At 41.1% G+C, this 15,620-nt stretch overlaps 1 protein-coding gene across 1 annotated transcript in view; it reads right to left on the bottom strand.

Moving 5' to 3' along the window:
* The window catches only part of kl (klotho), an 88,543-nt gene that overhangs the window by 34,367 nt on the left and 38,556 nt on the right, over positions 1-15,620 (bottom strand). Inside the window, exon 3 of the mRNA XM_043692063.2 lies at positions 12,738-13,006. Coding sequence (XP_043547998.2) covers positions 12,738-13,006 — 269 coding nt within the window. The remainder of the gene's footprint in view (positions 1-12,737; positions 13,007-15,620) is intronic.

Genomic DNA, 15,620 nt, shown 5'->3' with positions numbered 1-15,620 from the left:
GATCACTGGAACATTCCTGCATATCAATAGTGCCTGAAGCAGGCAAAAATAATGAGCAAGAGGGATACTAAATTCCCCTAGATAGACTGGATAGCCACAGGTCTCGACTCAGAGTTCATACTCTTTAAACAAAGGATGGAGCTCAGGTTTCAAGACCAAACAGTTGTAGAACTGAATAGGTTAGTTGTGAAAGTGCTCACACCATGTAGAAAAGAGGGGTTACAATCTGCTGACCAGAAATAGCCCCCAAAGCCATTTAGAGTTCTAGAAGATCAGCTGCACTACAGAGTCAAGTTTGGAATTCATCAATTAGAATTAATGACCTACCAGCAATAATCACTGGAATCAATTTGTCAGTAGTTGTCAGTAACAAGGACGGCAAATGAAATTTTTTTGGAGACTGAACAATTGGAGCGGAGAATGGATTTTAACACCTATCGAAATGTTCCAAAAACATCCTCTGGAAAAGAAAGGTCAAAGTACCGATTGACTGCTAGCAAAGAATGGAAAACATGAAGCCGTTGCAGATGAACGATAGCAACTGCAAGGATGAGGTGTTGCAAACGATATTGACTTTGTAACCAGGACATAAAGCAAACAAGCTATGTGGTAATTTATTGCTTCCACTGTAAACTGTTCAGCATTCCAAGATCTATGCAAGGTACAAAAGTGCATTGAGCTTGTCCATGCAGAGTCTGTATCATGACACAACTAATCACAACACAGGTACAGTTGTATGGCATTAGCAGAAAGAGTGTATCAGTGATCTGTGCAAACATAAAATGATATGTGATGGTCACATTAAGACAATCCAAGTCAAGACGCAGAGTGAAAGAACTTCCAACCAGAGAGCAAACACTGTGAATCTCACACATTTGTGTGGGTGAAATCAGGCAACTAGAAGCTTTTTCTACAATCAACATAATTTGCTCACCTTCCACCCTACCAACCTTCGCATAAATCAAATCATCCGCCGACATTTCCGCCACCTCCAAAAAGACCCCACCACCAGGGATATATTTCCCTCCCCACCCCTTTCCGCCTTCCGCAAAGATCGTTCCCTCCATGACTACCTGGTCAGGTCCACGCACCCCTATAACCCACCCTCCCATCCTGGCACCTTCCCCTGCCACTGCAGGAATTGCAAAACCTGCGCCCACACCTCCTCCCTCACTTCCATCCAAGGCCCTAAATGAGCCTTCCACACCCATCAAAGTTTTACCTGCACATCCTCCAATATCATTTATTGTATCCATTGCTCCCGATGTGGTCTCCTCTACATTGGGGAGATTGGACGCCTCCTCGCAGAGCGTTTTAGGGAACACCTCTTACACCCGCACCAATCAATCACACCGCCCTGTGGCCCAACACTTCAACTCCCCCTCCCACTCTGCCGAAGACATGGAGGTCCTGGGCCTCCTTCACAGCCGCTTCCTCACCACCAGACGCCTGGAAGAAGAACGCCTCATCTTCCGCCTCGGAACACTTCAACCCCAGGGCATCAATGTGGACTTCAACAGTTTCCTCATTTCCCCTTCCCCCACCTCACCCCAGTTCCAGACTTCCAGCTCAGCACTGTCCCCATGACTTGTCCTACCTGCCTATCTTCTTTTTTACCTATCCACTCCACCCCCCCGACCTATCACCTTCATCCCCTCCCCCACTCAATTATTGTACTCCATGTTACTTTCTCCCCACCCCCACCCTCCTCTCATTTATCTCTCCACCGTTCAGGTTCTCTGCCTGTATTCCTGATTAAGGGCTTTTGCCCGAAACGTTGATTTTACTGCTCCTGAACTGTTGTGCTTTTCCAGCACCATTCTAATCTAGATTCTGGTTTCCAGCATCTGCAGTCATTGGTTTTATCTATAATTTGTTCAAGATAACTGGCATACACACAAAATCAAAATTGACACGAGTGTTGAAGAAAGCATATGGTGTTTTGGCTTTCATTAACGGGGATTGAGTTTAAGAATCGTGAGATCTTGTTGCAGCTCTATAAAACTTTGGTTAGACCGCACTTGGAATACTGCGTCCAGTTCTGGTCACCTTATTATAGGAAAGATGTGGATGCTTTGGAGAGGGTTCAGAGGAGGTTTACCAGGATGCTGCCTGGACTGGAGGCTTATCTTATGAAGAGAGGTTGACTGAGCTCGGACTTCTTTCATTGGAGAAAAGGAGAAAGAGAGGGGACCTAATTGAGGTATACAAGATAATGAGAGGCATAGATAGAGTCGATAGCCAGAGACTATTTCCCAGGGCAGAAATGACTTACATGAGGGGTCATAGTTTCAAGCTGGTTGGAGGAAAGTATAGAGGGGATGTCAGAGGCGGGTTCTTTACACAGAGAGTTGTGAGAGCATGGAATGCGTTGCCAGCAGCAGTTGTGGAAGCAAGGTCATTGGGGTCATTTAAGAGACTACTGGACATGCATATGGTCACAGAAATTTGAGGGTGCATACATGAGGATCAGTGGTCGGCAAAACATCGTGGGCTGAAGGGCCTGTTCTGTGCTGTACTGTTCTAGATTCTATGTTCTATGTTCTAAATATCCAACCAGCCCAATTTCTGAAGCACATGAACCAGACTTGTTGACCCTCAGTGACACAATCAGAGACAACAGCTAAATTAACTACATTAAATATATTGCCTATCCCTTGCACTGGTAGTTTCACAATGCCTTGCAGTTATAGCAGTTTGCCATGGACACTACAAATATCTTACCTGGAAAGCACAGGGATGGCAGCAGTGGTAAGGCTGTCAACATTGTGGCTATTCATGAAATCATCCAGCTCCCACAGTAGCATAGAAGACTAAGAATACTCATTATTGGAATTTACAATTGTACCCAGAATGTTCAACACTATAGGAATTGCACCTCAGACAAGATGATGTATTGCAGCAAAGGATGCAATTGTCTCAATATATCCTCATAGAAAATGCAGCACTCATATAAAGAAAAGATTAAGTGTGAGCTGAATGACATGGAATACAATTGGATCATGTCGATCACCACAGTTACACGCACACTAAAGAAGGATGGCACACTCACATATCTCTCTAGACAGGAAATATTTAAACATTTCCCAAAAGGGATGCCTGCCCAAAATTCTAACTCTAAAGGAGTAAGATCCCAAGTTCACAAAAGCTGAAGTCTTCGCCAAGATCATTGCCAAACTTGGATTTTGAATGGTTCCCTTCATATAGGAACTTCAGGAAGTCACTACCTTCAGAACATCATTTGGAAGTCATTACTTCCAGAGACTACCTTTCTTGGTTTATCTGTCAGTAATGATCTGTCCCAACAGCACTCAGACAGAATTACAGAAATGGTGCCTGGATGCATGTGTTCACTCAGTGATATAGCAGTAATGGGCAAAACCAAAGAAGAGCATGCTCAGAACCTTCACTCACTGGCAGTGGCTTGCTTTGAAGTATTTGTGTTCAACAGGAAGAAATGTCAAGTGAATATAAATCACATCAATTCTTTTAGCTCTATATATTCAAGATATATAATCCATCCTGACTCAAAGTCAAAGTGCCAGGGTTGGAGGATTTGAGCTATAGGGAGAGGCTGAATAGGCTGGGGCTGTTTTCCTTGGAGTGTCGGAGGCTGAGGGGTGACCTTATAGAAGTTTACAAAATTATGAGGGGCATGGATAGGATAAATAGACAATGTCTTTTCCCTGGGGTCGGGGAGTCCAGAACTAGAGAGCTTAGGTTTAGGGTGAGAGGGGAAAGAAATAAAAGAGCCCTAAGGGGCAACATTTTCATGCAGAGGGTAAGTACCTGTATGGAATGAGCTGCCAGAGGATGTGGTGGAGGCTGGTACAATTGCAGCACTTACGAGGCATCTGGATGGGTATATGAATAGGAAGGGTTTGGAGGGATATGGGCCGGGTGCTGGCAGGTGGGACTAGATTGGGTTGGGATATCTGGTCAGCATGGACAGGTTGGACCGAAGGGTCTGTTTCCATGCTGTACATCTCTATGACTCTATGACTCTATGTAAGACAAATGCCTACCCCACAAGACAATGAAGGTCTACAGAGATGCATTTAGAGTCTTCAATTTCTTGGCTCCATTTGTTTCAAACCTCCTCAATAAAGCATCATCATATAAAGGTTGTGTCATATGTGTGACAGGAAGGCTATCAATATATGTTTGAGTCTCTCAAACCAGCACTGGCAGCAGAACACTGCACCCTGCAGTAACACAATCCAAAAAAGAAGACAATTCTTGAAGATGATGCTTTGCAGAACGGACTATGAGTGTGCATCATGCAAGATAGCAAACCAATTTTATTTGGAAAAACCTTCTCAAACAGAATCCAATTATTCCAATACAGAGGGTGAAACATTTGCTTTAGTACTTGTAATCACAAGATTTCACACCAACCTGTTCCAGAAGCAGCTCACTGTAGAAGCCAGTCACAAACCACTGGAGGTGATTTGGTGCAAACCACAGATATGCACACCCTCTTGACTACAAGGGCTCCCTAGTCAAAGTACAGCATGAAGGATTTGACACCTGCTACAAATCAAATGGTCACCTTGGATATGCTGAGCAGTTTGCCAAATCTGAACAAGGATGCAAATAGTACACTGGATCTACAAGTCGATAGCATGGACATTGAGGTGGAATGCATGCTCATAATCAAGATATTGCATTTAGTCAGCACAAATGGAACTAACAGCTAATGACCATAACAGAAGACACTGTGGAATGTTAGCATATAAGGATGGCCTAACATTGTAAAGGAGGTATTAGAGCTTTTGCCTTACAGTGATTAGCTCAAAACCTCAAGAGATGTTATTTTCAGTTCCAATTACATGCCCTCTCATTCTTCTAAACTCCAGGGCATATAGATCTGGTCAACTCAATCTACCCTCACGGATCAGTCCTCTTATACCAGGAACCATTAGCTGCGGTTGTAGATTGCCAATCTATTGACTTACCACAATGCCACCAGCTCTCTGTCTCTCTATACAACTATTTGCCCTGGCATCCAGTGAGTGCTGCAGTGCCTGTTTCTCTCTCCCCCCAGGTATCCAGAGTCCTGGTGCAGGCTGTCTTTCCCCTTACATACTGCATCAAAGTCTGGACAGTGCTGAGGATCTTTCAGCACAAGAGGACAACATTCTGTCCAGCATGTCTTGCTCACATAGGAACATGCAAACAAGGAGCAGAAATTGGTCATTCAGCCTCTTGAATCTACTCTGCCATTCAATAACATCATGACTGATCTGATTGTAACCTCAAAATTATATTCCCACCAACCTCTAATAACTTTTCATCCTTTTGCTTCCACTTCTGTTTCAAGCAGAGAGTTCCAAAGACTCGGAGAGTAAGTGACTTTTTCAAAGAGTGATCATTTTAGTGTACAACCTGCTTTCTTCCAATACAAAGCCAAAACTTTTCTTGAGGTACATGGCTAGGAAAGGTTTAGAGGGGGATGGGCCAAACCCAGGCAAATGGGAGTTGTTCAGTTTAGAAAACCTGATCAGCATAGACGAATTGGGCACAAGGGCCTGTCTTAGTGCTGAATTACTCTGTGACTCTAACCAGTCCAGTGAACCTTCATTGTATTCTTTCCAGGATGAGTCATACTTCCTTATGTAAAGATATCAAACACATAAGTACTCCAAGTGTAGCCTTACCAATGCCTTGTAGAGTTGTAGTACTGATGTTCTGAACACCCTTGTAATATACAAGCTACCTTCCAAACTGCTTACTAACTTCATTATTCAAGTACAAGGATATCTAATTTCTCAAATATAAACATTTCCCAGTCTCTCAATTAAAAAAATCCATACTTTATTTTTCCTAACAATGTGAATACTTAAAGTTCAAATTCAAGTAAGTTCACATTGAGTTCTATCTGCCGTGTTCTTGCCCATTCAGTTATCCTGTCTATATCTCTCTGCAGCCTCTTTACTTCCTTCTCACTGCCTGCTTTCGCACTGAAGATTGTTTCAAACTTGCCAGAAAACATGAATATGCTCGAATCAGTCTTGTTAGATCATTCATTAACAGAAATAGCTAATTGTAAGAAGTTGTAAATAGTGAAGTCCAAGTAATGATTCCTGTGATATCCTGCTAGTTATATCCTGCTAACCTGAAAATCCCGTGTTTATTCCGACCTTGTCTCAATAACCAATCCTCAATCCAAAATAAGATATTGTCTCTAATTTCATTAGTAATAATTTTGTGCAAGAACTAACCTCTTGTGCTGGAACTTATTGAATGCGCTTTGAAATCAAAATAAACTACATGCTTTGGTTTCCCATTATCCATCCTACTTCACAAATGACTCATTGACCAACTCCTGTGCACTTTTACTCAGCATCAAATTTTATGTTAGACAATCAGGGACATAGAGTTATGACCACAATCAGATCAGTCACTTACTGAATGACTAACAGGAGCCTACTCAAGGGGGCCAAATGGCCAATTCTTGTTCCTATTTCTAATGTTTTTTGTCTATTCATTTACAGGATATGGGCTTCACTGGCTGCATCAGCATTTATTGCCTAACCCTAATTTCACTTGAAAAGGAAATCTTGAACTGCTGGTAGGAAGGGATTTCCAGGACATTGACCCAGCAACAGTGAAAGAGCATTAATTTAGGCCCAAGTCAAGATGATGCATGGCCAGAGCGGGGAGGTGGTAGTTTTCCCACGCATCTGTTGCCACTATCCTTCTTGGTGATAGAGGTCACAGGCTTGGAAGGATCGGCCTAAGAAGTCTTAGTGAATTACTGCAGTGTATCTTACGGATGGTACACACTATTGCTGCTGAGTGTTGGTGATGGAGGGAGAGAATGTTGAAGATGGTGTTTGGAGTGCCAATCAAGCTTGTCTTGTTTTTGTCCTGAAAGGTTTAAAGTCCATTTTGTGTTGCTAATGCTGCGCTCATCCAAGGCAATGTCAATTATTTTGTCACACTTCTCGCTTGTGCCATGTAGATGGTGGACAGGCTTTGGGGAGGCAAGAGATGAGTTACTCACTGCAGAATTTCCAGATCTGACATGTTGTTGTAGCCATAGCATTAATATGGCAGTTTCTGAACAATGCTAACCACCAGGATGCTGTTAGTTGGATTTATTGATGGTAACACTATTGAATGTTGTGAGGTGGTGGTTACTTTACCTCATTTTCTGAAGCCACTTATTAGCACAAGCTTGAATGTTGACCAAATGGACATGGGCATGCCTTGGTGGTGGAGGAGCCATGAATGGTGCTGAATATTTATTGTGAATGAACATCCACATTTCTGACCTTATGGTCATTGAAATAGTTGAAGATATTTAGGCCTAGGCCACTATCCTGAGGAATTGTGGGGATATCCCAGGGCTGAGGTTACTGATCTCCAATAACCATAAACAGCTTCCATTTGTGCCAGATATGACTCCAACCGGCAAAGAGTTTTCCTTCAGATTCCCATTGAGTCCTGTTTTCATTTGGCTACTTGATGCCACACTCATTCAAATGTTATCTTGATGTCAGGGGCAATCACTCTCACCTCACCTCTGGACTTCAGCTCTTTGTCCAGGCTTGAATTAAGGCTGTAATGAGGTCAGGAGCTGAATGTCCACTGTGGAGCCTAACTGGAATGATCATAAGCAGGCTATTCCTTTTGCAGGTGTTGTCGAAAATGCCTTCCATCACTTTATTGTTAATTGAGACTGGAGCCTTATTTGGCCAGTTTAGGTCTGTCATATTTAGGTTGCACAAGACTTACCTTGGTATTTTTCAACACTATTAACTAGTTTGTTTTTTTAATTTTACCAGGGATGTGAGCTTTGCTGTCTGGGCTAGTATTTGTTGCCTATCTCTAATTGCCGTTGAGGTGGTAATGAACCACTGTAGTCATTTGGTGAAGGTAGACCCACAATGCTATTCAGGAGAGTGTTAAAGAATGTTTATCCAGTGATGTTTAAGGAACGGCAATATATTTCCGAGTCAGGATGGTGAGTGGCTTGAATGGGAACTTACAGGTGATGGTGTTCCCAAGTATTTACTGCCTTTGTCCTTCTACCTGGAAGTGATCGTGGATTTGGAAGGTGCTGTCTAAGGAACCTTGGTGAATTTCTGCAGTGCATCTTGTAGTTAGTACACACTGCTGCTACTAAGTACCAGTGATGGAGGCATTCTGGAATGTGGAGTAAATGAGGCAGGTTGTTTTGTCCTGTGCCAAGCTTCTTCAGTGTTGTTAGAACTGCACTCATCCAGGTGAGTGGGGAATATTTCATGACATTCCTGACTAGCTAGTACACAGGTACTGGGAAATCAGAATTTAAGGTACTCGTTGCAGGATTCCTAGCCTCTGACCTGGCTTGTATCCATAATATTTATAAAGCTGGTCCATTTCAGTTTCTGCTTCATGCTCAGGAATTCAGCAAGGGTAATGCCACTGAATGTCAAGGAACAATGGTTAGGGTTACTTTGATTGTAGATGGTCATTGCCTGGCATTGTGTAGTATGAATCTTTCTTACCATTTATAGGCCAATCTGGATATTTTCCAGGTCTTGCTGCATTTGACCCTAGACTGTTTTGGTATCTGAGAATTGGAGGAATCATATTCGTTCCATTGCCTTTGCAGTATTCAACATCTTCGGCTGTTTCTTGATGTCACATGGAATTAATCGAATTGGCTGAAGACTGGCATCTATGATGCTGTGTTCTGAGAAGAGGCTTGGATGGCTCACCCACTTGGGATTTCTGGCTGAAGACAGATGAAAATGTCTTCTTTTTGCACTGTTGTGCCGGATTCCTCATCATTGAGGATATTGATATATCTGGAGCCTTTATGTCCTGTTAATTGTTTAATTATCCATCACCATTCACAACTAGATGCAGTAGGACTGCAGAGCTTAAATCTGATCCATTGAATGTGGTATTTCTTAGTACTGTCAGTGTATACTCTTACTACTGTTTGATAAGTTTGACCAGATTAATACATTTAGGTATGTCCAATGCTCCTCCGCACTCTTCTTTCCACAATTTTTGATCCCCTGGTTTGACGGTAGTTGAAGAGTGAGGAATACGTCGTGCTTGATTATAATAATGCTGCTTTGACTGATGGCCCACAAGTAGGAGAAAGTGAGACTGCAGATGCTGGAGATCAGAGTCGAGAGTGTGGTACTAGAAAAGCACAGCAGGTCAGGCAGCATCCGAGGAGCAGGAGAATCGATGTTTTAAGCATAAGCCCTTCAACAGGAACCCACAACACCTCACAAATGCCGAGTTTTGAGCTCCTAAGTCTATTTGAAGTCTTTTGGAATTAAACACCAGTGTTAGTGCCATACAAACCCATTAAGGCTATTCACAAGATGTGTATGGGACTTCACCAGTCCAAGAACTGTGCGATAATCTTTCTTACTGAAATTGTCATAAACATACACATTTGTGACTGGTAGATTGGTGAGGATGATGATGTTCAGCATGGAGTACTGATTCATTAGCCAAGATGAGCAGAGGGGGTAATCAGCAGGAGATTTCCTTGACTTGATGCCATGAGAATTACAGGTATTTGAAGTCAACATTGCAGACTCCCAGAATAACTTCATCCCAACTATGTACCACTGTGGTATCACCATCTATGGTTTCTGTCTTGCCAGTGGTTCAGGACATACCCAGGGATGGTGACTGGGACAGCATTTGTAAAATATGATTCCATGAGTATGAATGCTAGACTGTTGGTTAACTGGTCTCAGAGACAACTCTTCTAATTTTTGGCACAAATCTCTAAATGATGCTAAGTTGGGCTTTGTAGGTCCAATCTCTTTGCTGTTGTCATTTCTGGTGCCTAGGCTAATGCCAGGTTGTCGACCCAGTTTTATTCTTTCCTTTAGATTTTGTGGCAGTTTGCCATGGTGGAATGCAATCCAATGTCCCTAGAACAAGGTTCTGGATTACCAATCTAGTGATATTGCCACTAGGCTACTGCTTTTGAGGTTGGATAAGGAATTGGTTGCATTCTTATGGACAAGATGTTCTTGACAACAGCAGTGATTCTGTGTGGGGATGCATTACTCCTGGAGCCCAGCAGGGATCAGTGTTAGATCTGTTGTGCTTCACCATCAGTAATCTCATAGAAGATATCAGTGTGATATGTAGATTTTGTGTATTTTGTGACCTTGGATGAGAAAAATAGATTATATGTCTCTGATAAGAGAATAGGACAAAATCTGGGTCCTTTGACATTCAGATGTCTTGTCATACATTTTCATGCTATCACTGCCAAGAATGGGCAAAACCTGTAGGGCTATGAACTTAGTTATTCATTCAGAGAAATGCTTAGATGTTATACAACATGACCCTCTGACAGTTCAAAACAAGTACTATAAGGCTAACAAAAGAATAAGTAGAATTCTCAGATGTGTTACCAAATACAAAACATAAAAATACTACACTGGCCTTGGCTTGGTCTCATTTAGAAACTTGTGCACGAAGAACTTCTACAATTACAATAGCCATCATTAGGAGTCAGTCAGCATTTAACCCAAAAGTAGCTGTCAATCCCTTTAAATAAGACGGAAGTGGGATTCTTCCTACTATGAAGACATTAGCCCTGTGTAACTAACAGAAAGCTTTAACAGAGAAGTTAAAATCCAAGCTGCGGTGTTATGAAATCAGAACTAAACTCAATGTTCTAAACTGAATGCTGACAACATATGCATTAAAATCCTCAACAATCCACCACCCAGATCAACTCAGAGTACACATGGGTACCCATGCCTCAGACAATATTCTGGAACTTTACAGTCATTTGAAGGACCCAATAATCAGCTGTAAGGAATCAAATTCTGCATGGACCATCTTTGTACAATTTACAAAACAACGCATTTTTTAAATTTGGAAGGCATTAAAACTTAAAACCAAGAAAGTTCAAGTATCAAAATGTGTTTCAAGCCCTCCATCAACTTTCTGTGATAACAACTGATCCCTGATTTACACCATTTCTAGTTGGTGGGCAGGAAGAGAATGTGGCTGTTGCAACATGGACAGAGACTGAAGTGTTGTCTAACTGTAACTTTGTCTAGGATAAGGCTCTTTCCTATAACAAGCTGAAGGCTCTGGCAGTGTAGATTGAGGCCTACCTGAAAACACAGAAGGGCAGAAACTTCACAGCAAGTCAACGCTTCTGCTATATATGTTCATTCATTCCTGTTGCTGTTCCATTTATCGGGTCAGATGGGGCAATCAGGACACACAAACTTCTCCATGTCTTTGAAGATGTTGCCCCTGTTTATAACTCAGATCAGATTTCACTTGAGCTTTTCATACAGAAAACGGTTTTATTTCTCATGCTGACCTGTGGATCGGCACCAAAACCCTATTTGAAGTTTGGAATATTTTTGCATTACAAGATGTCTAATCTCAGTTGTAAATTGCGTAGGTATGAATTCAAAATCCTCACTGAGTAAGGTAAGCAATGATATTGTAAGTTAGTCTTCAAATACTGCTTTCATAAAACCAGGATCATGGTCACTTTATTAATCACTTTCTCAACCTGAGCTGTCATCAAAAATTTGTGTGCATGTGACCTCAGGGCCTGCATCCTCTCTACAATGTTATCCTATGTTTTATATTGCCTTTCTTCATTCTTCGGACTAAAATTTATCAGTTAACATTTTTCTACATTAAATTTCAACTGCTGTCTTGTCTGACTATTCTATCATTAAACTTAACTACTATTAAACCTAATCATAGTGATAGGATTATCACTGTCCTCTTTGCAGTTCACAATATTTCCAAGTGATTTGTCATCGGCAAAATTTGTAATTTTGCCTTGCATGTTTGAATCTAGGTCATTGGTATCGATCAAAAAAAAATGGTTAAAATATCAGCATGTGGGGAATGCCAATCTATTCCAGTCTGGAAAAGAAAAGGACCACTTTGATTCCAGTTGCTCAACCAATTTAGTATCAGCGCTGTCATTGTCCCTTTTATATTCTATGTTGACAAGTCTCTTACACGGTACCTTATTTTGAAAGTCCACATACAGCACATGCAGCACGTTTCTTCGCCAACCTCTCCATTACTGCATTTAAAAAAAAATCAAATTCATTGAACATGATTTGCCCATTACAAACCCATGCTGGCTTTCTTTAATTAATCACATTTGTCCCAGAGACTGTTAATCCTATCCTGGTTTATCCCTTCTCAACATAGGCTCATTGCCCCTCACTCTCAAACTGCTGCATGCTAGCTAACATACAGTAGTTCCAAAGAAAAATAATAGGAATTTAAGCTACATTCCCCTAATATTAAAGTAAAAGCTCACCTCATAAGATATGTTATTCAATATCTAAATGTAAACAGAAAATGTTTTACCTCCTCAAAATATATCTTAAGCTTCTTAAAACGGTTTTACCCTACAACATGATAAGTTTGAAGAGACCTAAGTTATTTTGTATTTGCAATGTTTCTGAAGTAATATTTGAAAAATTATTTTTTTAAATTCAGATGGGGATATGTGATGCACTAAAATGAAAACATAAATGTTTGAGAATCCAGCAACATTGCAATATCTGATGTGCAGAATGAACTACAATCATTGAAATATGTCAACATTTGCAAAGAGGTTATAATTGATGGGAAACCATCATGGCGGGAGGGATGTGACTGATTTAGATGCAGTGATCAGTTAACTACAGTGTTGACAAACTTGTATTCTGCATTGACCATATAACAACCTTCATTTTTTTTAAAGAACTTAAAAGAAATACCTGTATAACATCTTCAGAGATTCCCCATACAAAACTGTTGGGGAAGGTTCCTGTAATAGGTTTGTTTTCTGGTATAGGTGGGAATCCCTTGTCTTCTATCACTTGCTGATAGAAAAAAGCAGATGATTTTGGCATTCTCTCCTTCTCTTTGCTTTGAAAGTCAATATAAAACAATCCTCGTCGGGTATTGTAACCAGCATCCCATTCAAAACCATCTACTAGTGACCATGCTGTGTATCCAATGACATCAACTCCATCATACTTAATTGCTGTGAAAGTACAAGTACCAAAAATGTTAATGCTTACATTTCATACAAGTATAATTTGTGGAATACATTTTAGCTACAAGAAACATTAATCTTCCAAGACTTGCTACATCAAATTGCATTGCAAAGATAGGCAGCTTGTTAGTGACTAGCAAGGCAGTCAAACGCCCTTTACAGGCAATGAAGTGTAGTCACTGGGCTGGATTTTCATCCTGGAAGTGGATAGCAGTATTTGGGAAATTTCCTGGCTCAGTGCCACTGCCTCAAGTGAGAGTACCTACAAAGGAAGGATTTCCATTACTTAGATTACTTAGATTACTTACAGTGTGGAAACAGGCCGTTCGACCCAACAAGTCCACACCAACCCTCCGAAGAGCAACCCACCCAGACCCATTCCCCTACACCTAACACTACAGGAAATTTAGCATGGCCAATTCACCTAACCTGCATGTTTTTTGACTGTGGGAGGAAACCGGAGCACCCGGAGGAAACCCACGTAGACACGGGAAGAATGTGCAAACTCCACACAGACGGTTGCCTGAGGCGGGAACTGAACCCGGGTCTTGGCACTGTGAGGCAACAGTGCTATCAAATGTGCCACTGTGCTGCCCACGTGCCACCGTGCTGCCCATGATCTGTGGAAACAGCTCTGCCTGAAAGGGAAGTGTTGCTTAATTGACCACTTCTTTGTCATCTATTCTGCCAATTGCTCAATGTTTGTTTACACACGATTAAAAATTATTAAGTAGTTTTTGTTAATGTTATTCGTGTGGGTGAGAGTCATCTCTATACAGCTGGAGTGAAAAGAGTTCTTTAAGAAAGCTATGAAAGAATTAAATTTAAGGTAAAACACAAATGCTGTTGGTACTATTGTGTTCACTGATTCTCCACAGAATGTATAAAGGCTAAATAGGAATGTAGCTTGACATGGGATGTATGACAGACCATGGGCGTGTTGTGGATGCAAAGCCATAGTTTGCCAAGGGACCTTTCAAACTTATATTTCAAAAGGTTCCCTCATTCAGCCTTTAGATCATGTCAACAGTGAGGGGTTGTACATCACAACTCATTGAAAATCTGTCCCAATTCCACAAAAATTCCAAAAACCTGGCCAGACGGGAAGGGCAGAGTGTGGGCTCATTATGCAAATTAGCCACATTCTTAACCCACGCTGCTAAAAACTAGGGGAATCCCAGGATCAGATGATGCCTGCTATCTTTAGAAGTCCAGGAGTCGTCCATCTCTCTGAAAATCCAGCCCATTATCAATGAAAGCAATTCCATTAAAAACTCATCAAATAATTAATGGATTTAATTTATTTTGCATACAACTTCTGAGATAAATAGAATTCTTAGAAGCATTGTTTCTTTATCCTACAAAAATATCAATAATTTTACTACAAGAATTTTTATAATTGCTCCAAAATAGAATTTAGTCATTACATTTTAGCATTGTTTAGCATTTCTAATCGATTAAAATCGGTTCAAATTTATGTAGAAATGAATGGCAGTTGGAGAGCAAGATCCCTCAAACAGTAATGTGATTGAGGTCAGATAATCTGTTTATATGCTGTTGACTGAGGAATAAATATTGTCAAAGTAATTCTCCTGTGCTTTGACTAATGTAAAGTATTCTGCATTCATGAGAGAGGGAAGATGGGTAATGTTTCTACCAATGAAAGTCTACCTTCCAATCAGTCAACACTCTGCTGTCAGAGTTGATATTCTTCCAAATTATCCTGAGTGCAAGACGAAAACTGCAACAAGTCAGTTTTTTTCAGGAATACTCGCGTTATCTACTACCAGATGGCCAACATTTAACCCTTAAGAGAAACCGGATTATAAACGTCTGTTATAGTTGGGATTCAATTCCTTGAAGTTAAGACTCTATTGCTTAAAAATTGAGCTAAGTGTTGTTTTAAAATATGCTGAGCTTGAATTAAATCTGAAGTCAAGTTTTTCTAATACATGACTGATAATCAGATATGACCTGTGGAGTGCCACAAGGATCAGTGCTGCGTCCACTGCTTTTCATCATTTATATAAATGATTTGGATGTGAACATAGGAGGTGTAGTTAGTGAGTTTGCAGATGACACCAAAACTGGAGGTGTAGTGGACAGCAAAGAAGGTTACTTTAGAATATAATGGGATCTTGATCAGATGGGCCAAAGGGTCGAGGAATGTCAGATGGAGTTTAATTTAGATAAATGTTAGGTGCTGCATTTTGAAAAGCCACATCAGGACACTTAATGGTAAAGTCCTGGAGAGTGTTGCTGAACAGACCTTGAAGTGCAGCTTCATAGTTCCGTGAAGGTAGAGTCAAAAATAGACAGTGAAGTGAAGAAGGTGTTTGATATGCTTGCCTTTGTTGTCAGGACATTGAGTACCGGAGTTGGGAGGTCATGTTGCAGCTGTCCAGGACATTGGTTAGGCCACTTTTGGAACATCATGTGCAATTCTGGTCTCCCTCCTATTGGAAGGATGTTGGGAAACTTGAAAGAGTTCAGAAAAGCTTTACAAGATGTTGCCAGGGTTGGAGGATTTGAGTTATAGGGAGAGGCTGAATAGGCTAGAGCTGTTTTCCCAGGAGTGTGGGAGGCTGAAGGGTGACCTTAT

This window comes from Chiloscyllium plagiosum, unplaced genomic scaffold (assembly GCF_037043375.1).
Source record: "Chiloscyllium plagiosum isolate Xiang-an unplaced genomic scaffold, Cpla_swu_hap1 HiC_scaffold_6, whole genome shotgun sequence".
In the NCBI taxonomy this organism is placed as follows: Eukaryota; Metazoa; Chordata; class Chondrichthyes; order Orectolobiformes; family Hemiscylliidae; genus Chiloscyllium; species Chiloscyllium plagiosum.
The sequence above is the reverse complement of the archived record's forward strand: the minus strand, read 5'-3'. Positions and strand labels throughout refer to the sequence as shown.